This window comes from Atractosteus spatula, chromosome 23 (genome assembly GCF_055471065.1).
Source record: "Atractosteus spatula isolate fAtrSpa1 chromosome 23, fAtrSpa1.hap1, whole genome shotgun sequence".
In the NCBI taxonomy this organism is placed as follows: Eukaryota; Metazoa; Chordata; class Actinopteri; order Semionotiformes; family Lepisosteidae; genus Atractosteus; species Atractosteus spatula.
The window spans coordinates 14,707,053-14,729,383 of record NC_142728.1 but is presented as its reverse complement, the minus strand read 5'-3'; the positions used below and the strand labels follow the sequence as shown (position 1 = coordinate 14,729,383).

At 54.1% G+C, this 22,331-nt stretch overlaps 1 protein-coding gene across 1 annotated transcript in view; it reads left to right on the top strand.

Moving 5' to 3' along the window:
- The window catches only part of ddr2l (discoidin domain receptor family, member 2, like), a 38,070-nt gene extending 23,850 nt beyond the window's left edge, over nt 1-14,220 (top strand). Inside the window, exons 13-18 of the mRNA XM_088940689.1 lie at nt 870-1,114; nt 3,027-3,145; nt 4,146-4,343; nt 4,880-5,114; nt 5,935-6,084; nt 6,925-14,220. Of these exons, the coding sequence (XP_088796815.1) occupies nt 870-1,114; nt 3,027-3,145; nt 4,146-4,343; nt 4,880-5,114; nt 5,935-6,084; nt 6,925-7,056 (1,079 nt within the window). The 3' untranslated portion in view covers nt 7,057-14,220. The remainder of the gene's footprint in view (nt 1-869; nt 1,115-3,026; nt 3,146-4,145; nt 4,344-4,879; nt 5,115-5,934; nt 6,085-6,924) is intronic.
- Nucleotides 14,221-22,331: the final 8,111 nt, after the last annotated feature.

Sequence of the window (22,331 nt, the reverse complement as noted above, 5' to 3'; positions counted from 1 at the left end):
CAGGTCTGTCTGTGTCCAGTCTCCATGTCCAGGCTGTGGTCACTGAGCCTGTCCTCTCTGGGCAGTCAGGTCTATCTGTGTCCAGTGTGTATGTCCAGGCTGTGGTCACTGAGACTGTCCTCTCTGGGCAGCCAGGTCTGTGTGTGTCCAGGCTGTGGTCACTGAGCCTTTCCTCTCTGGGCAGTCAGGTCTGCCTGTGTCCGGTGTGTGTGTCCAGGCTGTGGTCACTGAGCCTGTCCTCTCTGGGGCGCCAGCTCTGTCTGTGTCCAGTCTCCATGTCCAGGCTGTGGTCACTGAGCCTGTCCTCTCTGGGCAGTCAGGTCTATCTGTGTCCAGTGTGTATGTCCAGGCTGTGGTCACTGAGACTGTCCTCTCTGGGCAGCCAGGTCTGTGTGTGTCCAGGCTGTGGTCACTGAGCCTTTCCTCTCTGGGCAGTCAGGTCTGCCTGTGTCCGGTGTGTGTGTCCAGGCTGTGGTCACTGAGCCTGTCCTCTCTGGGGCGCCAGCTCTGTCTGTGTCCAGTCTCCATGTCCAGGCTGTGGTCACTGAGCCTGTCCTCTCTGGGCAGTCAGGTCTACCTGTGTCCAGTGTCTATGTCCAGGCTGTGGTCACTGAGCCTTTCCTCTCTGGGCAGTCAGGTCTGCCTGTGTCCGGTGTGTGTGTCCAGGCTGTGGTCACTGAGCCTGTCCTCTCTGGGGCGCCAGGTCTGTCTGTGTCCAGTCTCCATGTCCAGGCTGTGGTCACTGAGCCTGTACTTCGTCAGGGTCTGCGTCTCCTTGCTGTCCCTCGCCCTGGTCCGACCCCCGGCCGGTGCGTCGCGGTCTCGGGGTCCGTGTCTCAGTGCGCTCTCTGTGTGTGTGTCCCCCTCAGTGTGCAGCGGGGACTACGCGGAGCCCGACCTGACCCAGTGCACCCCCCACCAGTGCTTCCAGAGCAGCGTGCCGCACTACGCCGAGACGGACATCGTCAGCCTGCAGGGCGTCACCGGGAGCAACATGTACGCCGTGCCGGCGCTGACCGTCGACTCGCTGACCCGCAAGGACATCTCCGTGGCCGAGTTCCCCCGGCACCGCCTGCTGTTCCGGGAGAAGCTGGGAGAGGGGCAGTTCGGGGAGGTGAGCGACGGGCTGCTCTTCCCCGGCGGGCAGGGGGAGGAGTCAGGGAGTTTAGGGCCGCCGATGTGAAGAGGAAAAGGCGCGGTTCAGGAGGGCGTGTCCAATGTCAAGCTGAGGTCCCGTCGTAGGAGACTTGTTTCAGGGAGTGATGTTCCGTCTGGTCCCAGAGTATTTTTCACAGTGCTGGAGAAAATTCCATCTGTTTCTGCTGCTCCAGTTAGAAACACAGCCTGTCCACTGTGGGCAGTCAGGTCTATCTGTGTCCAGTGTGTGTGTCCAGGCTGTGGTCACTGAGCCTGTCCTCTCTGGGCAGTCAGGTCTATCTGTGTCCAGTGTGTGTGTCCAGGCTGTGGTCACTGAGCCTGTCCTCTCTGGGCAGTCAGGTCTACCTGTGTCCAGTGTCTATGTCCAGGCTGTGGTCACTGAGCCTGTCCTCTCTGGGCAGTCAGGTCTACCTGTGTCCAGTGTCTATGTCCAGGCTGTGGTCACTGAGCCTGTCCTCTCTGGGCAGTCAGGTCTATCTGTGTCCAGTGTCTATGTCCAGGCTGTGGTCACTGAGCCTGTCCTCTCTGGGCAGTCAGGTCTACCTGTGTACAGTGTCTATGTCCAGGCTGTGGTCACTGAGCCTGTCCTCTCTGGGCAGTCAGGTCTACCTGTGTCCAGTGTCTATGTCCAGGCTGTGGTCACTGAGCCTGTCCTCTCTGGGCAGTCAGGTCTATCTGAGTCCAGTGTGTGTGTCCAGGCTGTGGTCACTGAGCCTGTCCTCTCTGGGCAGTCAGGTCTACCTGTGTCCAGTGTCTATGTCCAGGCTGTGGTCACTGAGCCTGTCCTCTCTGGGCAGTCAGGTCTACCTGTGTCCAGTGTGTGTGTCCAGGCTGTGGTCACTGAGCCTGTCCTCTCTGGGCAGTCAGGTCTATCTGAGTCCAGTGTGTGTGTCCAGGCTGTGGTCACTGAGCCTGTCCTCTCTGGGCAGTCAGGTCTATCTGTGTCCAGTGTGTGTGTCCAGGCTGTGGTCACTGAGCCTGTCCTCTCTGGGCAGTCAGGTCTATCTGAGTCCAGTGTGTGTGTCCAGGCTGTGGTCACTGAGCCTGTCCTCTCTGGGCAGTCAGGTCTATCTGTGTCCAGTGTGTGTGTCCAGGCTGTGGTCACTGAGCCTGTCCTCTCTGGGCAGTCAGGTCTATCTGTGGCCAGTGTGTGTGTCCAGGCTGTGGTCACTGAGCCTGTCCTCTCTGGGCAGTCAGGTCTATCTGTGTCCAGTGTCTGTGTCCAGGCTGTGGTCACTGAGCCTGTCCTCTCTGGGCAGTCAGGTCTATCTGTGGCCAGTGTGTGTGTCCAGGCTGTGGTCACTGAGCCTGTCCTCTCTGGGCAGTCAGGTCTACCTGTGTCCAGTGTCTATGTCCAGGCTGTGGTCACTGAGCCTGTCCTCTCTGGGCAGTCAGGTCTACCTGTGTCCAGTGTCTATGTCCAGGCTGTGGTCACTGAGCCTGTCCTCTCTGGGCAGTCAGGTCTACCTGTGTCCAGTGTCTATGTCCAGGCTGTGGTCACTGAGCCTGTCCTCTCTGGGCAGCCTTGTCTGTCTGTGTCCAGTGTCTATGTCCAGGCTGTGGTCACTGAGCCTGTTGATCTACCTGGGAAAAGGTCTAATATATTGTCTCCTCCTCCTCCTAATGCGTGCTAGAACTGGAGACCAGTTGGTAGGTCAGAGACTGAGAGAGTCTCCTGCACACTGAGCTGCAGCTTGCTGTCTGAAAACCAGCAGCCTGAGTATTGCGTATTGCGTATTCCAGATTCATTTCCATTTGAGAACAATCTCCCTGCAAAACAAACAGCAGGAGGTGTGGAGACGATATCAAAACCGGGACAGGTGAGAGCAGAGCAGGAGGATAAAGTGTTCTTCTTGCCCTCCGGCCAGGTGCACCTGTGTGAAGCCGAGGGGCTGTCCGAGTTCCTGGGGGGGTTCCCCGACTCGGACGGCAAGCCGGTGCTGGTGGCCGTGAAGAAGCTGCGGGCCGATGCCACCAAAAACGCCAGGTGGGTTCCCTGTGGACAGCGTGCGCAGCGCGCTGCTTGTGGTGCTTAACAAAGGTGGGGGGGGGACACAAGTGTGGCCCTCAAGTAGCCTGAAGGGCCAGTTCACATCCCCAAGCAGGGTGCTGCTCAAAGGTGTGAGCCCTGCCTGTGTTCAGGTGTTCCTCAGGGGTACAGTGTAGGGACTATATCTCTAGCACTTAAGATCCTTAGAGGGCCCACAGGATCTGTTCCTACATTATGATTTGTTGTAATAATAATAATAATAATAATAATTCTTTACACTTGTATAGCACTTTTCTAGACATTCCACTCAAAGTGCTTTACAGATAATGGGGAATCCCACTGCCACCACCAATGTGTAACACCCCTAGGTACTGGCCAGGCTCACACCTGCTGAGCTCCAGTGGGGCTGCCAGGTGTGAGCTGCAGGGTAATATGGCTGCTGGCTGTAAAATAACAGTTCTGTATTGCCTTAATATAAACAGCACCCCTACTTTTCCTCCTGAAAAGCTTAAAGACTTGGAAAGCAGGGTGATTATGAACTGAGGTGGGCAAGTCCACCAATCCTACACTGAAGTCAGTGAGAGTGGTGATGTTTTGCACAGGCACGAATGGGACAGTAGGGAGCTTGTTTGCATTGACAGGAGCGGTTTACCTTAGTCTGCCACCAGGGGGCAGCAGCATCATTAGTGGCCACAATCCAGCAGGTTTTACAGATGTGGAAATAACTCCAGCACCCACACAAATGGGGAACAGCATTCTATCGCTACAGTGCAGCCAATAATAATATCAATGAGGTAGTTAAACATGGAATAAAAACTGGCGATAGTCCAGACTAATGACCTCTCTTAAACAGCCATTCTCCAAAGCAGTGCATGACCACTTCCACCATTTTTTGAGAGCTAGATGTGGGGACAGTTTGACCCTGTACGAAGGTAGCCGATGATGTCCGTAGGAGGCCTGCAGCTCTCACCCCGTCTTGTGTCTCCGTGCGCCACAGGAACGACTTCCTGAAGGAGATCAAGATCATGTCGCGCCTGAACGACCCCAACATCATCCGGCTGCTGTGCGTCTGTGTCAGCTCCGACCCGCTGTGCACGGTGACGGAGTACATGGAGAACGGGGACCTGAATATGTTCCTGTCGCAGAGGGAGGTGGAGAGCACGCTGACCCACGCGAACAACATCCCCTCGGTCAGGTCAGCACGGCCCTCCGGCCTTCTGCATAGCTCCTGGGTGCCGCATGCGTAGTCTCAGGAGCTCCCGGGTGCCGCATGCGTGGTCTCGAGAGCTCCTGGGTGCCGCATGCGTGGTCTCGAGAGCTCCTGGGTGCCGCATGCGTGGTCTCGAGTGCTCCTGGGTGCCGCATGCGTGGTCTCAGGAGCTCCTGGGTGCCGCATGCGTGGTCTCGAGAGCTCCTGGGTGCCGCATGCGTGGTCTCGAGAGCTCCTGGGTGCCGCATGCGTGGTCTCAGGAGCTCCTGGGTGCCGCATGCGTGGTCTCGAGAGCTCCTGGGTGCCGCATGCGTGGTCTCGAGTGCTCCTGGGTGCCGCATGCGTGGTCTCGAGAGCTCCTGGGTACTGCGTGTGTGGTCACGAGAGCTCCTGGGTACTGCAGTGAGGCCCCACTGCCCAGCTCCATCCGTGAGCCTGGGCAGCAGGTCCAGCAGTGCCCGCAGGGATCATCCACGCCAACACGCTGATGACCCCCCTCTTTCCGTTCTGCCCCCCCCCAGCCTAGCCGACCTCCTGCACATGTCGGCCCAGATCTCCTCGGGGATGCGGTACCTGGCCTCCCTGAACTTCGTGCACCGCGACCTGGCCACACGCAACTGCCTGGTGGACCGGCGGCTCACCATCAAGATCGCCGACTTCGGCATGAGCCGCAACCTCTACAGCAGCGACTACTACCGCATCCAGGGCCGTGCCGTGCTGCCCATCCGCTGGATGGCGTGGGAGAGTATCCTGCTGGTCAGCGCACCCCTGTGCTTGTGTGTCTGTTTGTGCGTTGTGTGTCTGGGGGGAGAGAGTGTGTGTGTCTGTGTTTTTGTGTCTGGGGGGGAGAGTGTGTGTGTCTGTGCTTGTGTGTCTGGGGGGGGAGAGTGTGTCTGTCTGTGTTTGGGCGTTGTGTGTCTGGGGGAGACAGTGTCTGTCTATGTTTGTGCACTGTGTGTCTGGGGGAGACAGTGTGTGTGTCTGTGCTTGTGTGTCGGGGGGGAGGAGAGTGTGTGTCTGTGCTTGTGTGTCTGGGGGGAAAGACTGTGTGTGTCTGTGCTTGTGTGTCTGGGGCGGGGGAGTGTGTGTGTCTGTGCTTGTGTGTCTGGGGCGGGGGAGTGTGTGTGTCTGTGCTTGTGTGTCTGGGTTAGTGTTTCTGTATCCTGTGACTGTATTTGACAGGCTGTGGAGTTTAGATCGTCAGTAAGATGTGTCTGATTGTGAGATGTGTGACTGTGTGCCTGTGTGTTACCAATCTTGACTATGTAGGTATGCATCAGAGCTACTGTACATAAAGCTCCTTCAGAGGTTGTCTGTCATTTCTCCATACTTGTGCTTTGCAAGCTCCTGTTTTTCTCTGCTGCTGCCCTGCAGCTGCGTCACTCTTTCCCTTATCCTTTCAGGCGCCACCATGTCTTTTGCATGATTTCACTGCGGACAGGCCTTCTTGCTGCTTTTATCACAGTGTGCGACAGTTGGCCTTTGTAAGAGAAGATAGGCTGAATGAATGTGGTTTACATTTACAGTCTGTTTGCACCCGTGCCGGGGCCTGAAGGTGTGTGGTTTCTGCACGCAGGGCAAGTTCACCACAGCGAGTGACGCGTGGGCCTTCGGCGTGACCCTGTGGGAGATCTTCACACTGTGCAAAGAGCAGCCCTACAGCCTGCTGTCGGACGAGCAGGTGATCGAGAACACGGGGGAGTTCTTCAGGAACCAGGGCCGGCAGGTACGCTCACCTGGGGATGGGGGGGCACGCTGGGGTGTAACGTTCCCACCCCCCGGTCTGCCAGACAGACACAGACCTCTGGGCGCCCCACAACATGAGTGAAAGGCACTGTAGGAAAATATACATACCGACCTCTGAACTGAGAGGTAGATGCATCTGGGCACCCCTCAACATGAGTGAATATAGGAAAATAATCTTCTATTATTACAACTTTATAAAGACTGGACACAGGGCCGGATTTTGGTGTTCGCGGGCCCCAGGCTTTTTCGCCCCGAAATGTGCAAAAAGAGGGTTAAACGCCAATTGGAATGACATCGACTGACATGATGCACTTTCAGCTATTCTAATGCTAATAGTTGAATGCTGGAAGAGGCCAGAATCCTAGGCTCAGAATAAGATAAGAAAAGATCACTTAATTGGCCCTATACAATTTCTTGCATTAGGAATGTGTCTTTTTGCAGACCCCAGCTTGCTCTCCATGAGACACACAGACAGGGGGAGAAGCTGGGGGTCAGAGCGCAGGGTCAGCCATTTATACAGCACCCCAACTGGGGTGAAGGGCCTTGCTCAGGGGCCCAACGGAGTAGGATTCCTCTGCCGGCCGCGGGATTTGAACCGGCAACCTCCCAGCCACAGGCGCAGATCCTGAGCCACAGAGCCACCGCTCCGTTGCGGTCTCTGGTGCATCTCGTGCCTGAGAGACGGGGATTCGGCAGGAAGCTCGGAAAGCTTGCTGGGCTGCCCAGGTCTTCCTGCGGAGGCCGAGTCGGGCTGGAACTCGCCGGCGCTTGGGGCGCGGCGGCTCTCCCTCTCACTCTGCCCTTCTCTTCCCTTCCCCAGATCTTCCTGTCTCCGCCCCCGCTGTGCCCGGCGCCCCTCTTCGAGCTCATGCTGCGCTGCTGGAGCCGCGACATCAAGGACCGGCCCACCTTCGAGCGTCTGCATCAGGCCCTGCGGGAGCACGCCGCCTAGGGGGGCGGGGCCAGCACACGCAGGGAGGGGAGGGGGGGGGGGAGGGGAGTGGCCTCGATGCTCAGCACACCTGTGTGCACTCCCAGGGAGCCGCCCCCCCCACACCTGGCATACCAGGTCACTGCGGGAGACTGGGGGGGGGGGCGAGATTCCCTGGACAAACTCCGATGTCTTCCCTTCTGCCTCCATGGAAAGCCCATGTCAGACATGCAAGTGGAGTTGGAAGTACCCCAAGTGTACAGACACACGGAGGGGGTTCACCCCTGGACCCCATCCTCCGCACCCCGTGGCAGTTCTGGAAGGGCTGGGCTGCTGGAGTGCAGTTTTCCTGTGGAAGAGGGGGCGGGACTCTTGCAAGGATGGGGCACTGCCCCGCCCACCCTGCCCCTTCACTGATTGGACCAGGGTTGAGTCGCTCTCCCGAGTCGCCATGGCAACCAGAGAACAGGAAGCGGCCTTCCTTTTTCCTTCCCTCCTCTTTTGACTCAGTGCGATCGTCATTGCGCTTTTAAAAAAAAACACAATTCCGTTGCATTCTATCCAAAGCGTATATACACTCCCCTTAAAACACGGGAGGCAGACTCTGAGCAGAGACCGAAATGAGCAAGCACCTCCTGTGTTTGGTGAGTTTCTGGACTTCTGATTGTGTGTGCGCGTCCTGTGGTTTTTATATCGTAAAGCACTGCTGTCTGTTTGTTTTCACCATTTTTATTTTCCATTTTTTTTTCCCTCCCCCACACTGGAGTTTTTTTTTTGTTTTGTTTTGTGGAGTATTGTGTATTTTGTTTGCTCGTGGCTATGAATGTTCTAAAGGGGTTTTTTTTTTGGAGGTCAGAAGGGGGGGGGGGAGGGGGGGATGTGGCCTCTGACCTTTGACCTCTGAATGAAGCAGAACTACTGTCATGGAATGGGATAAGAACCTTGACTGACCAGAGGATTGTGGAGCCCAAATGGACTGATGTGCAATGAACGCTGAATCCCTTCGGAGCACCGATAGGTGTTTCAACCCGTCTTGGAAATCCTGGAAATCCTCACCACCTGGTGCAACAGCCTGACGTGCCTTCTGTCTCTAACGTTTGACCCACAGGGACCCCAATTCGAGGTCTGTATCCCTGGTCCCAGAGAACCAGTGTCTCCTGAGTTCCTTTGTTCCAGCTGAATGACTTCATTGGACCGGTTACTGGAGCCTAGTTTCCCGGCGTGTGCTTACGGCCCAGTTAAAGATCCCTGTTCGACCGGCTAGCCTGTGGTGCAGACTGTTGTCCTCATGAGACGCCTGTGGAGTGCCAAGCCCCGAGCGGTGACTTCAGAGTGTGTACAATGGGGGGAAAAAAAAGTGAGGGCACTATGTTACAAGCACTTTTTATTTTTTGGCTACTAGGGCCTAGTTTTCGGAGACGCATGTCCGATGAGGGGATCCCTGTGGGGGGGGGGGTACACGTTGAACATCGAAAAGGAAGTTAGCGCTTACAGCTACCAAGTTATTATCGGGGAAAATGGCGATCCTGTTTGTAGCAGGCGCACTAATGTTTCTTTGGCATAATACCCATGTGAATGTTGGCTCCCCTGCATCTGTCCAGACGTGGTAGGGGTAGTTGTCAGTCCCCTCCGCCACTGATTAACAGGCAGTTTACCTCGTTAGCCTCCGTGGTATTTACAGTAAGCCCTGACTGAGCCCCGGCTCAGCGCTCTGTCATTGAGTTTTCCCCTGAGAGTCCTGTTTGCGTCGCTGTGCTCCGCTCCGCTTTCGCCTCGCTGCGCACTGACCTCTTGCTTCTTCGAACTCCCCACCGAGTTCCCGGATCCTTCCTGGCTTGTCTGCCGCGCGGCTACCCGGCTACGAACCTCCCCCGCCAGTCTCTGCAGTTTGGAAACTCCTAAGGAATCTGCCCTGTGGCTCCCCGCTAATCTCCACCTCTCTGCTTCGCCCCCCCCCCCACCGCGCCCCACCTGGTGCAGAAGCCTGCTGGGAATCATCACACTCTCCCCGAGCGCGGATCCTGTCCAGTTCGCCAGCTAGAAGTAAAATCGTCATGCCGATTTGGCGCCAGCAGGGGGCGCCGCTGTGAAGGTCGCAGGCTAGCAGCGGGCGAGTCCCGCGCGGGAAGCTATACCGTCTGCACCGCTGCGCCGCGGGCTTCGCACCAGCTGCTGCCCGGTTGGGTTCTCTCCCTTTCCCTCCTGGACGAGCGCGTGGCTGTTCACTGGTCTCTGAGCCCCGGGACGCCACAGACAGTCCCAGCTAGCTGAACCCCGAAATGTTCAACGGGGCCATCCCCCGTCGCGTTCTCGCCTCGCAAGAAGGCTGCTGCTGGCCGAGCAGCAAGAGGTGGGGTGTTGTCATGTCAGGGGGGAGACCGCAGGAGGGGGCAGCAGCTGCCCTGCGGTCAGATTGCCTTCAATCTCTACAGGCGGAGCTCTGCAGCGACTTGTCAGGCCTGCCCCACGTGTGCCGACAGTTGGCGTGTCACGCCGCACACACTGCTCCTCACATGCTGACGCTACGCCTTGATTCATCTCTAAATAGGACCGAGGGGGGTCTTCGTCTAGTCCCCATCGCGCTGACGGTGCAAAAGCCTCGTTCTCTCAATGATCAGGGGGAACATCGATTCCTGTCTGCATCTTCCTTTCTTGATTTTTTTTTTACCCGGCTCGACATTTCGGCGGGTTAAATCAGCTCCTCAGCTCTGCCCATTCAGCTTTCTCACTAATGAGGTGGTTAACGGCGAAAGCCACACTCTGATGCATCACAGATAAATGCGATTGACCAATTGATTAAATTGCCACCTAAAATCTTTACGCAAATCCTCACACCTGCTTTTTGCAAGATGCACACGCCTAAGCTAAGCAGTAATTCTCTTTTGATGCTTCATGTGTCAAGGAAGATGATTCCTTATTCCTGTGGTGTTGACTTTCGTTGGGTGGGCTTGTTTTTGAATTGCACAGGGGGTAGATTTCAGTGTGCTGCAAGTGTAAACGTGTGCTGTAAGCATTCTACAGGAAGTGGAAGCTTACTTCACGCCCGGCGGGCTGAGACTGCAGTCACCTTGTGCAGAAGGTTGAGCTAAGCCTGAAAACCACTGATCCCATCTTTGCAAGTCACTGGATTTGAGACCTGGTTGTACCCAGCTGGCTTCATGAAAGAGCAGCGTAATTAATCACAGTTGTGTTATTTTTTTTTTAAGGCAATCGCAAGCAATCGCTGGTAATTTCTGGCATGTGCTGTTGACTCAGAGCGGACAGGAAGGCTCACATGCAGTGTGCCAGAGAGCCAGGATGTTGCGCTCGTTTCCTGTGACATCATTCCCTCCCTTCTGCTCAGTTTTACAACACAGTCCCTGCAGAGCACAGGAGCAGCCAAGAGCTGAAATTGCGATGTAACAGTGCATTGCAGCAGTCCTTTAGCCAACCTCGAACGTCTGGGGAATTCCAAATCATTTTTGCAGGATTTTTCAAAAACATGCTAAAATGTAATTGGATCATCTGTAGATTGGTAGATGGTGCGATAGCAGAATAAAGACAAAAAAATGCACAAGGAAGAGCATTTGGTGTTGCATTAGGGGTGCCCTCCGGGCTGTTTTCTGTCTGTAGTTTGCAACGTCAAACATCGCAGCTTTATTGACAGAATTGACATGAACAGAAGCAGCTAGGCCTTTTAACAGCATATCCTGAAATATCGTTCTTTCCGTACCGAAGACACAATGAACTGTCATGTGGGTGTCATCTCTGCGCACCTTAAAACGGGAAACTCATCCCCCTTCTTCATGCATTTAAAACCACTTGAGTACACAGCGGTGTGTGTGTGTCTTGGTTATACCTGTCCTAATGGTGTCTGAGGTTTGAAACACTGTGTTCTTGTGTGCCCTTGCCCTCCTGCCGAGCGTAAGAGAAGCCGTTTCGGGGGACTGCAGCGGCCTGTTCGCGTGGACGGAGAACAGGCTTGCCCTCGGGAGAGCTGAGTGATCCCTTTGTTGGCGCTTTTCCAAGACCTGGCAGTCCCAGCAGGCACCGGGATGTGCTCAGATGCCACCTCTTTGCCAGACTGATGCCATCAGTACAACTGGCAGCGCTGCTGTGACTGGGGGGGTATTTATCCCTGCTTCTGGAGAGCCTCGAGTCTGCAGGCTTGGTAGCTAACCATGGATTGGTCGGTTTCTTGCAGAAGATGTGGGGTGGCCTTTAAGGCGGACTGGATTGGGAGTCGGGGACTTCTCCGGACCAGGGCTGCAGACCCCCCTGCTTTCTGCCCCTCGCTCGCCTGAGTGTGCATTCCCAACCGGTGGGCAGGTTTTAGGTTATCATACAAACGTTGTGACTGAACTCGCTGGGACCCTGGTCAAGCTCTCCTGCTGCTTCGCGGCCTGGGTGCAAGTGCGTGCGATCTCCCCCAGGAGCTGTGGACTCTGGTCACCCAGGCGTCCTGTGTCTCTCTCTTCAGCCATGGTATAGACAGCCCCCCCCGGTGGGTTCCAGTTTAAGGAAAGGGGGATCGGAAACAGGGTGGAGGATATCCCATGTGTGGTGTGGGGCGGGCAGGTGCCCCCTTTGTGTTTCGGGACGGACGAGCCTGTGGATTGTAATATTATCCCGATCGCGAGGGTCCGGGACAAAATATTTGCGGAACAGTGTTTACGTTGTGTAACAAAACAAAATGCTGTTTCTGCTGTTCCTTTTTCTGTTTTGTTTGAAACCACATTGTAATCTCTTGTACTTTTTGTGTTTTATTTCTTGTTTTTTTTTTTTTATGGTTGAGTGTTTCAATACCGCTTGTATAGAGCCATAAGTCAGGCTTCTGGAAGATCCAGTATTGTGCAGAGTGGACTTGCTCGCTTGAGATGCTGGGAGCTGTAGACGGCGGTCGGGGGGCCTGTGTGGGAAAAGAAGAGGTTAATGAGAAATTGGGGTAGGAGGTGGGGGGGCTCCTGTTCTTGCACTGTTCTTCCTAATGCTTTGTGGAGTGGGGCAGAACCACAAAACTACATCTCCCAGAAGCCTTTGCTGGAGTGAGCCTGTGGTTTCCTTTTGTAACTGGGTAGGGAGGGATGTCTGGGATTATAACAGACTACATTAGCCCTTGACCATTGCCTAAGCCTCTGTTGGTCTGATCTTGCTGTTACCTAAGCAATTATTGGCCAAGACTGAGCCTGTAATAGAATTTTGCTGCAGCAAGTTCAGATGTCCTGGGGGGGGGGGTGGAGCTTTTCAGAAACTGGTTGCAGATCAGGTAGCCTTTGCTTGGGTAATGTCAAAGAGCTCATATACACCTATCAAAATAGAATGAAATACCTTTATTTGTCAGAGAATTTCAGCATGATTCAACTTGCCAAGCTTTTGCGCTCTGGAGATGGTTCTGAATGATGTCTGTATGTCAACACTAGCTTCTCAGTTTGTAGGGATACATCTGCCTCTTTCACAGAACCGAACCAAGTCATTGACAAGTGTGTATGAGCTCTTCGAGGAACCAATGCAGGCTGAGATCACTGCGTTTGTGTGGGAGTGTGCATGAATTTGAGAAAACGGACTGCATCAGGGGTAGTGGGGGGGACAGTCTTGGAGAGTACCTGGACTCCATTTATTGAAACAGAATGTTTCACTTGCGAGTTAAATGATCAGATTGCTTGCTAATAAAGTGATCCGAAGTGTGTCGGGTGCCACGAGCTCGCAGTGAACCGGGGTTCTCCTGATTTGTGGTGCACAACTGGCACAGCGCCCCCCCCCCCCCCACCAGCTGGTAGGGTTAGGATTAGTCGGATGGGGCTGTCCTGGCTTCAGGCGAAACAGCGCCCCCTAGTGGCTTCCCCTGTTGACGCCGAATCCTGCAGAGACTCACAGGCAGCATGGGAGTCACTGTGAGCTGAGCCAGGAAGAAACAACAGGTCCCGGCAACAAAAAAGATAAGACCACTTTATCAGCCCTATACAATTTCTTGCATTAGGAATTTCTTTTCGCAGACCCCAGCTTGCTCTCCATGAGACACCCAGACAGGGAGAGAGAAGCTGGGGGTCAGAGCCCAGGGTCAGCCATTTATACGGCGCCCCTGGAGCAGTTGGGGTGAAAGGCCTTGCTCAGGGGCCCAACGGAGTAGGATTCCTCTGCCAGCTGCAGGATTTGAACCGGCAACCTTCCAGCCACAGGCGCAGATCCTGAGCCACAGAGCCACTGATCTGTCTGGCAAGATGTCATGAATTCACTGTACAGGGTAAGGTGTTAAAAGTGCCTGATTTTTGCTCTCCAGGTGTCCTGCTTTTGGTATATGTGAAATGCACATAACAGTATGTCACACAAGGGCCAGGTCCCAGAGGGGTGTGACTTGTGTGTGTGTGTGTTGCACTGTGTTCCTGTGGAAAATTAAGGCTGCGATCAAGACATTTCCAGGAGGGTTTTAAAACGCCCCCCCCTTTTACAATGGCAGTTGTTGCAAGCTGGAGATCTTTTGCGTTGCGGGGTTGTCCGTTTTCTGTTTGGGGAAATTTGCCGGGGCTGAAAGTGGTGGCAGACCCTGCTGGCCGCAATCGATGGCGCTGGACGGCCGGGAATCTCGGTCCCTGCTGCAGGGCGGTCCGAGAGACGAGGGGGAGCGGCCGGCCACTGGCCGTGCAAGGTTGGCCGAGGGGGCACTGACGAAGACGAAGCGAAATCCTGGGTCAGCGCACCCAAAAACCAAAGCCAAAGGATATGCATTTTAAAGCCTCAAGATGATTTAAAACACCGTGCAGTCTGGGCCATTTTTACTGCTACGATGTCTCTTGGATTTATAGCACCCATAATAATTTAGTAATGATTCAAGGACTTGATTTACATTTCCTTTTCTTGTGTGCAAGCCCTGGGAGGATGGTGGGAAGGCCTGGTGATTGGCTCAGTGATGAGAGTCTGGAGTTAGGAGCGCATCCCGCTACAGGAAGTGGTATCCGGTCACTTCCTGCTCGTGTTTTGGTTCATTCTTGGTACGATCTTAACCTTGTTGCTCTGTGATTGTGTGTCAGGCTGGAGTTGCTGTCGTGTACATAGTGTAATCAGAGTAGATTTGTACAGTAATATATTGGGTGTTTAGGAGGACATTGTAGTACCATTGTAGTGACGTTGGCTCTAGATTTTTGTGTTTTTTTTAAGGATGTCAAACAGTTACACGTGAGAAAAAATGCAATAAATTCATTCTTGATCCTCCGTGACTTTTTGAAATGTCTTGTTTTTATCACAAGTGTTTTCGTATCCGTGCCTGTTGGTGGCATTAATGTTGGCAGCCCTAAGAATTCTGCCCAAGCTCCGAGAGCTAAACAAGACTCCCGTCACTCTTCCTTCTGTCCCACTTGAGGTTCTTGTACCTATCAAAGCTAATTGTCTCCAGGTAAACACACAGACAGCATGTCCATGATGAGTGAGCGGGCCCTTGGCGGGCATCACTACCAGCAGGAAGAAGGAGCTGAGAGCTGTGCCAACTGTCTTGTCAAAAGCCGCAGCCGGCAACAAATATTGTCAGCAGGGGAGGGGGGGGGGGGCGTCTCAACCTATCCCATCACGCAGGTTTGCCCTAACGGTATCCAAGTAAGGTCAAGGCTGGTGTGGCGAATTTCCAAGGAGCCCCTACAGCTATCAGAAGTGATAGAACAGGTAAAGGTTCATTCCAAGCTGAGAACAAAAGGCTCTTTTCTCAGCATGGAATGAACCTTTTCCTGTTCCTCTGCAGCCTACTGCACGCTGCAGCCATCATCTGGAGCTTTTAGAAGAAGTGGTGTCTGGTTAGCTGTATGGGCTCCTAACCAGTGCCGGATTTCCCACGATGCACTGTAGGCACAGAGCCTAATGCCTACGAAGTGTTTCTGGCCTACGGAGGAGGGACAAACTAGTGACTGATGAAAATCGAGCTGGAACAACATGCTTGCGATCACCTCTGGGTGCTCCAAATCAATAATCACACGCTATCCAGCGGCTCTTCTAGGAACTAGAAGTCTCGAAGTGATGGTCGCTGGACTCGCTCCATCGAACACGTGGTTTATCATTAGAATAGTTGAAAGTGCATCATGCCAACGGACGTAATTCCAGTTTTGCACATTTCGGGGTGAAAGCGCCTGAGGCCCACGAACACCACAATCCTGCTCCTATCCCCTCTGCTGTGCCACACGTACTTCCATGTGTTCGACCGCTGAATCCCCCCAGCTTTCACAATGTTTTCCTCCCGCGGCCTGGCCCACCATCCCCTGCACTTTACCCAGCATTCCTGGGGCAGTGCCCGGCCCCACCAGTGTGAGGAGGCCGCCTGGAGCTCTCCCTCCTTTCAGTACCTCTCCGTCAGATTTTCCCGGCATCTCTCTCCTGATGAATCTGATCCCAGGAGTGGGAGTTCCCCCCCCCCCCCCCTGTGGCGAGTCTGAGCTGAGGGTGGAAGGCAGGAACGGCCGCGCCGTGGCGCACGCGCGGGGTTGGCGTCTTTGTTTTCCCCGACCGCGGCTCGTTCTCATCGGCCGCCCTGGGGGTTGTCCTCGTTTTTCCCTGGATCTGCAGAGCCCTCGTTTCCTTACTGTTCTGGTGGTTTTCTCTGGAGCCGCGCCTGGTCTCTCTTGGAACGTGCTCAGAAAAGTACCACTAAACCGCGATGGTGCAATATTCCCGATGGTGCAATATTCCTGATGGTGCAATATTCCCAAGCCCGATGACCTCCCACCCTTTCCAATTCTTTGTTGCGCGCGGCGTGGGGGCTTGGCCGTTGTTAAGTCGGGCCACTTCTCTGGAAGGCCTGGGATCGGATTTCAGTGATCAAATTCCGCCGTTGAGAAGGCTCAGGCCCGGAAACGGGGGGCCGTCTGCGGGATGCCCTCTCTTGACCCTCGTTGCTCGGATTGGAGCGCTGCTCTCACCTGTAGACGTTTTTTCCTTCAAAATAAATTGAGCAAGTCGGCCTCTGAGCCGAAAGGCTTCTCTGGCCCAGAGCTCTTCCACTTTGCCCAGTTTGAATGCTGGTTTAAACTGGGCAAAGTGGACCGCAGACAGGACACTAGTCCAGCACGGGGTTATTAATCTCGGCCATGCTTTTACCCAGTTATACCACAATGGTGAACCAGACCGATCAGGGTGAAGTGCTATGCAGTTGTCCCAATGGGCACTTGACCCCACAACCCTCTGCTTAAGACTCTAGAGCCCTGCCTGCTATTCTACACTGCCTTGGACTCTGTATATATTCCCCTGATATAACAGGAAAGATCTTGGAGACGAACAGCACGCACAGAGGTCAGAGCTCCAGCTACAGCACAGAACGCAGGCTGTGAACAAGGAACTGAGCTGGTCAGATCTGAAAGGCCTGCTGAACCCCCTGACCTTTGGAATCTGCCCCCCCCCGATCTCCCAGCCAGTCAAGGGTAAGCAGGATCCGTCCGACAGGTCCCCCGAGTAAGCTCTCCAGAGCAGAGACACCGTACAGCACAGCCTGACCAGCGAGTGCCAGATGGTGCGTTTATGAGACTCTGTAAATTCATGACGGGCTGTGAAGGAGGGGTGGGCCTCTCTCAGTGATCTCCCGATAATGTCCGGACGTCTGTTCGCCGGCAGCTCCAGTCGCTTTATGTACCAGGTGTCCACCAGAAGAGGGTGAAAATTCCAGAAAGGGGCTTTGAAAAGCCGCCGCAGAGCGGAAAAACAAGACCCCCCCCCCCCCCCCCCGCTGTGGCATTATGGGAATGCTGTTCCTTTGCCCCTCACGCCAGTGGGGTACGGTCAGTAGGGGGTTGCCCGCACTGCTCAGCTACCTCGAGCACCGGTCAGCAAGGCACAAAGTCCCTTTCGATGTTAAGTCAAAATGGTATAACGCACTGTTAATACCTCATTTAGAATATTGTGGACAATTTTGGTCACCCCATTATAGACCATATATTGATGCGTGGGGGCTCATGTGTGGCACAACCTCGGGTTTCCTGGTTTAACAGATGGAGAACACGAAAGCAGAGAGCAATCAGATCACCCTGCAACTCACAGCTGGCAGCCCCACTGGAGCTCAGCAGGTGTGAGCCTGGCCAGTACCTGGATGGGAGACCTCCTAGGAAAGCTAAGGTTGCTGCTGGAAGAGGTGTTAGTGGGGCCAGTAGGGGGCGCTCACCCTGCGGTCCATGTGGGTCCTAATGCCCCAGTATAGTGACGGGGACACTATACTGTAAAACAGGCGCCCTCCTTCGGAAGAGACGTAAAACCGAGGTCCTGACTCTCTGTGGTCATTAAAAATCCCAGGTTGTTTCTCGAAAAGAGTAGGGGTGTAACCCTGGTGTCCTGGCCAAATTTCCCACTGGCCCTTATCAATCATGGCCTCCTAATAACCCCCATCTCTAAACTGGCTCCATCACTCTGCTCTCCTCCCCACTGAGAGCTGGTGTGTGGGGAGCGGACTGGCGCATCATCCAAGTGGGGGCTCCACACTGGTGGTGGTTGTGGGATCCCAATCACCTGTAAAGCACTTTGAGCGGAGTGTCCAGAAAAGCGCTATATAAGTGTAAGCAATTATTATTATATCGGCTCTGCATGTGACCAAGTGAGTGGTGCAGAATTTGTATGTTTATGAACGTGTGCCGTGGAATGGAAAAGCTTGAATAACGCTGGCCATAGAAGATGGCTCTACCCACCTGGTAGACACTTGTGTGAATGACTGTTGACGCCCTTTTGGACGTGTTTTTGCTTCAATTTCCCCGAAAAGCTGGAGAGACGTTAAGGCAGCCAGGAAACAGCCTGCGTGGTGGAGGAGTGCTCAGTGTCGGTCTGGGGCTCCTGCCTGGAAAGCTGTGGGCACACATCTGGGGTGGGATACGACAGCAGCCTTCCTGTCAGTAGAGAGAATGGGTGCAATGCTTTGAAGGAGAAAGAACAGTGAACAACTGTCGTCGTGCAGGGTTTAATGAAGAGTTTTTGTTCCGGCGAGATGGAAGCAGGCAGGGCCCAGCAGTTCTGTGAGGGTATACCCTGTCCTTCCTGCAGCGAGGGTCTTTCTGAGGTGCTGCACACTGACACCCCCCCCCCAGTTTGGCGGTGTCACAGGTCACCTCGTTTGCACCATGAGCTCGTCTACGGGACGTGGCTCCTGGGCGGTGCGTGCAGCATGCAGCTGATGGCCAGTAGTCATATCACCCTGCAGCTCGCCACTGGCAGCTCAGCCGAGCCTGGCCAGTACCTGGATGGGAGACCTCCTGGGAAAGCTAAGGCTGCTGCTGGAAGAGGTGTTAGTGGGGCCAGCAGGGGGCGCTCACCCTGCGGTCTGATTAATGCCTCAGTACAGTGACAGGAACACTGTACTGTAAAAAGGCACCTTCAGATGAGAAAGAAAACCGAGGTCCTGACTCGTCATTAAAAATCCCCAGGGCGTTTCTCCAAAAGAGTAGGGGTGTTACCCCGGCGTCCTGGCCAAATTTCCCCCCCTGGCCTTTACCAATCATGGCCTCCTAATGACCCCCATCCCTGAACTGGCTCCATCACTCTGCTCTCCTCCCCACTGAGAGCTGGTGTGTGGGGAGCGGACTGGCGCAGCATCCAGGTGGGGCTGCACACTGGTGGCGGTAGTGGGATTCCCCATGACCTGTAGAGCACTTTGAGCGTCCAGTAAATCTTTATATAAGTGTAAGGAATTATTATTAGTAGTAGTGCTAATAATAATAATAATAGTGCCTGGTTGTCCGTTCTCCCGTTCCTTCTGCCTCCCAAATTCCTGAGCACCCGGACGTGCGTGTCAGCGCAGTAACTCTCCCGAAACCCGCGGTTTCTCGGGTTTCTGGAACTCACTGATATGTTGCCTGGTGTTATTAACCCTGATGGGCTCCATGTTGCCACTGTAAACATTTGAAATTATATGTTTACAATGCCAAGCACTTCCCTGTAAACACAGTGGAGTTGTTATTGCTTTCATTCTGGAGAATTCGTGGTTTGCCATTGAGAAACCGGACCGACGACAAACTGTTTGTGTTTCATTTTGTTGTTGTTGTTTTTTTGTTTTTTTTTACCAGATCTTGCGGAAACGAGGGCTGGCTGACCTCTTTTTCTCCTGGGCACACGCAGCCTTGTCTTCTACGCCGGCGGACGTTTCTCCAGCAGTCTTCGTCGGCCTCTTGTGAAGACGACCCCCTGATGTGTGGAGGTAATGGCTCATCACAAGGCTGCCTGTGTTTCCTGCTACAAGGGTACAATCTGTTAATCCCTCAGTTTAAAATTAAAATCCTTTCTGGCCTATAGGGCCAAATCTTTTCCTGGTTTATTGTGTTAACTGAGCAATATCCCTCACCTTTTGGATTGGGAGACTGGTCCTTCAAAGCCCATGACCAGGAATCCCTGAGCAGCAGTTTGGGATCAGGGTTGGGACTGGTCCTTCAGAGCTCTCTTGTCCTTCCAGCTAACAGCAATCCCAGCAGGCCTGCAGAAGTATCAGTGAGAGACAGGCCACTCTTGTGTAATGAGTGCTGCTCTGGACGCCCATCTTTGATTGTACTATGTCAAAATAGTTCAACGCCACACGCTGTCCCATACACCCACAACCCTTTGTGTAAGGACGCGCCTCTTGTTCGCTTCCCCCTAGATGCTGCATGTAGGGGTGCCAAGGAGGAGCAGGTCACATGGTGCACGGCTCTGCAGGTGAGCGCGTCGTGTCGGAGTCCCTGCCCGGTCTGGAAACAAACTCTACGTCTGGCGCCCGAATAACGAAATATCATGTGCTTTTCCAGCAAAATGCTCGGCAGTCCCTGGTGGATGAGCCACGTGTATCACGGGGGTCTCGTGCCGGGGGGGTCTCCGCACAGGCAGAGCTAGGACTAGGAATGCCGCCCCTGGAACCCCTAGATGGATATGTCAGATGCGGTTTAATAAAGAGACCCCCCTTCCTGCTCGGCCCCTGGGATCCCCCTGGCCCCAGGCCAATGTCCTTTACAGCCCCAGCTTCACAGGCTTAACGAGCCCATCAAAGGAGCAATGATGGGCCCGTCTAGCACAGCACTAGGCGGGGCGGCCACAACAGGCATGCTTTGTAGAGGAGCGAATGTGTCTCTCATTTCCTGGGTCAGAGCTTCAGCCACTGTCGGGCACAGTCTGTACACTGTCTTCATACAGCACGGGTTTTAAACTTCTTCACTGCAACACAGCGCGTTCAGTGTTGCGCAGTGCTACGTATTGAAGCTGTTTGAGACTGCGATGTGGCTTTTTTGTTTTTCCTTGTGGCCGAAGTGGATGTGTACAGAGGCGTTCTGGATACTTGCTTTCCGGCGAATTCCGGTTGTGTGTCGTGTTTAGCTAAGGCACTGCAGAGCACCTTAACAGCAGCATCTCTTCAATCTACTGACACAACGTCATTTGTCTTCCTGTGGCGAGGGTTGCTCATAAAGACGCAAGAACTTAAGAAAGATTCCAAACCAGAGAAGAGGTTGCTCTTATAATAAACCTTCTTTATTTATATACAGTGAGGGACACTCCATGACAGAAACCCGGCTCCTCTTTGAACTCTACCTGAACACGTTTACCCCGAGCTGCGTAGCTAAGCTGCTTGCCGATAAATAATCCCAGACTCTCTCGATTTAAAAGAAACCAAAATGCTTCCTTTCCAAACCTCACAATATCATGCAAGCAGGTCAACAGCCTGTCGTTCTCTTCCTCCCAATGTACCTCTGGCGCGGAGTTTCTGCGGTTTTCTCCTAGACATAAAACATGGACCATCCGCCGAAGAAAGCCTCCTCTTTCTGGTTTTTAGTGGCCACCCAACCAATTGTTAAGCCCCAATTGGTCAGGTGCCAAAGCAGTGCTTTCTGGGAAATGTAGTTCAGGCAAGAGCAGCCATCTTGTTACAACCTACCATCCTCTTACAATATGTGTGTTGTAAAACACTAGTGTCATATATGCGAGGCTCATTGGATCCATTGCAGCCCCAGAGTGCTTGTCTTGATTAGCAGACTCTGGAATCCACAGAACGTACTGGTGGACGGTGCTGCTAAGCTTGCAGCCTGCTCTACCTGTTTGGGTTGTTGACTGTGTCACCTCTTTCCCCTGGCATTCCTCACGTTGCAGACTTCCTGCCGCCTGGGTGGATGCACTCTCTCCGCGGGACCCGCATGGAGACTGACACGTGGCTGAGGGCAGGGAAGTGGAAAACCCAGCCAGCCTGGGTAGGACAATGACTTATTTTCCCTTTACTGTCTGTTTGTTCTTAGTGTTTTTCTCCTCCCCCCTTACCAATCTGTGTAGACGTAACACCCTGCAGCCCCAGCCTGCGAGCTCCTTTATTCTGTGTATCTGCTTCTTCCCTTTCCCAGCCAGGCCTGCTGTTTCTGCCCCTGGGGCTGTGAAACCTTTTTCTGTAAGAGGCACTGGAATGTAGCTCTTTCAGTGGCCACTGTGAGGTCTTTTCCCAGCCTGTACAAGAGGAAACGCGCCTGATCTCACCCTGGTTGCGTAGAAATGTCCTTTTCGTCTTTCGGGCTGGGGAAGGCGTCGGTTCCTCCTCCAAAGGCAGTGCTGATGGACTATGCAAGCATCAGGGCCGACGCGCGTTGGACGGGCCAAACCAACAGCCTGAAACCAGCTTTCCTTCATTCTACACATTCCTGACTCCTGTTAGTTTAAGGTACCTGGCTCCACTCTGCAGTGACCCAGAAGGGTTATCTAGGTCTCTTCCGATCGGCCGCCATTTAAGACCAGCAGAGAACGGCTGAACGAAGAGGCCTGAAAATCCCGCAGGCCGGCACCCTTCCAGGCTTGGGGAGGAGGGCTGGTCTGTCTAGAGAGCGCCCCGAATTCCAACACGACAGTGTGAGGCGACGATCGATGGTACCACCTTGCCTTGCCTCTCTTCCCCGGCAAGGAGACCCCTACCCTCCCACCCCCCCCACCCTGGAGAAATGCTGTTTCCAGCTCTCGAGCCACCAGGGCCGGTAGTCGATCACCGAATCAGCCGGCCGATCCGCCCGTTCTCGTGGCAACACGGTCAGGCTGATCATCAGTACCACTGGCTTGTAATTGCCAGTGCTTGAAAAAGCCGAGGCTTTCTTCCCTGCTGAAAAGAGAAGAAAGGAAACGGGGGCAGAGTTTGAGAACCTGGAAAAATGCTGGTCTGATGAGCCGTTGTCCCCCCCCAAAAACAATATTTAGCTCTTACAGGTTTTTGCTAGGCCCACAACCACTGGGTAGCATGATGGTGCCTTCACTGTGGCTCAGAAAGCACTTGGCTTTTAATCATGTGTGGGAGTCTTGGGGGGGGGGGGGGGATTGATGTTAACAGGGGCAGAAGGCTTGAGACAATGTCCCTGACAATTCTGGGTCCACCAGCAACCACA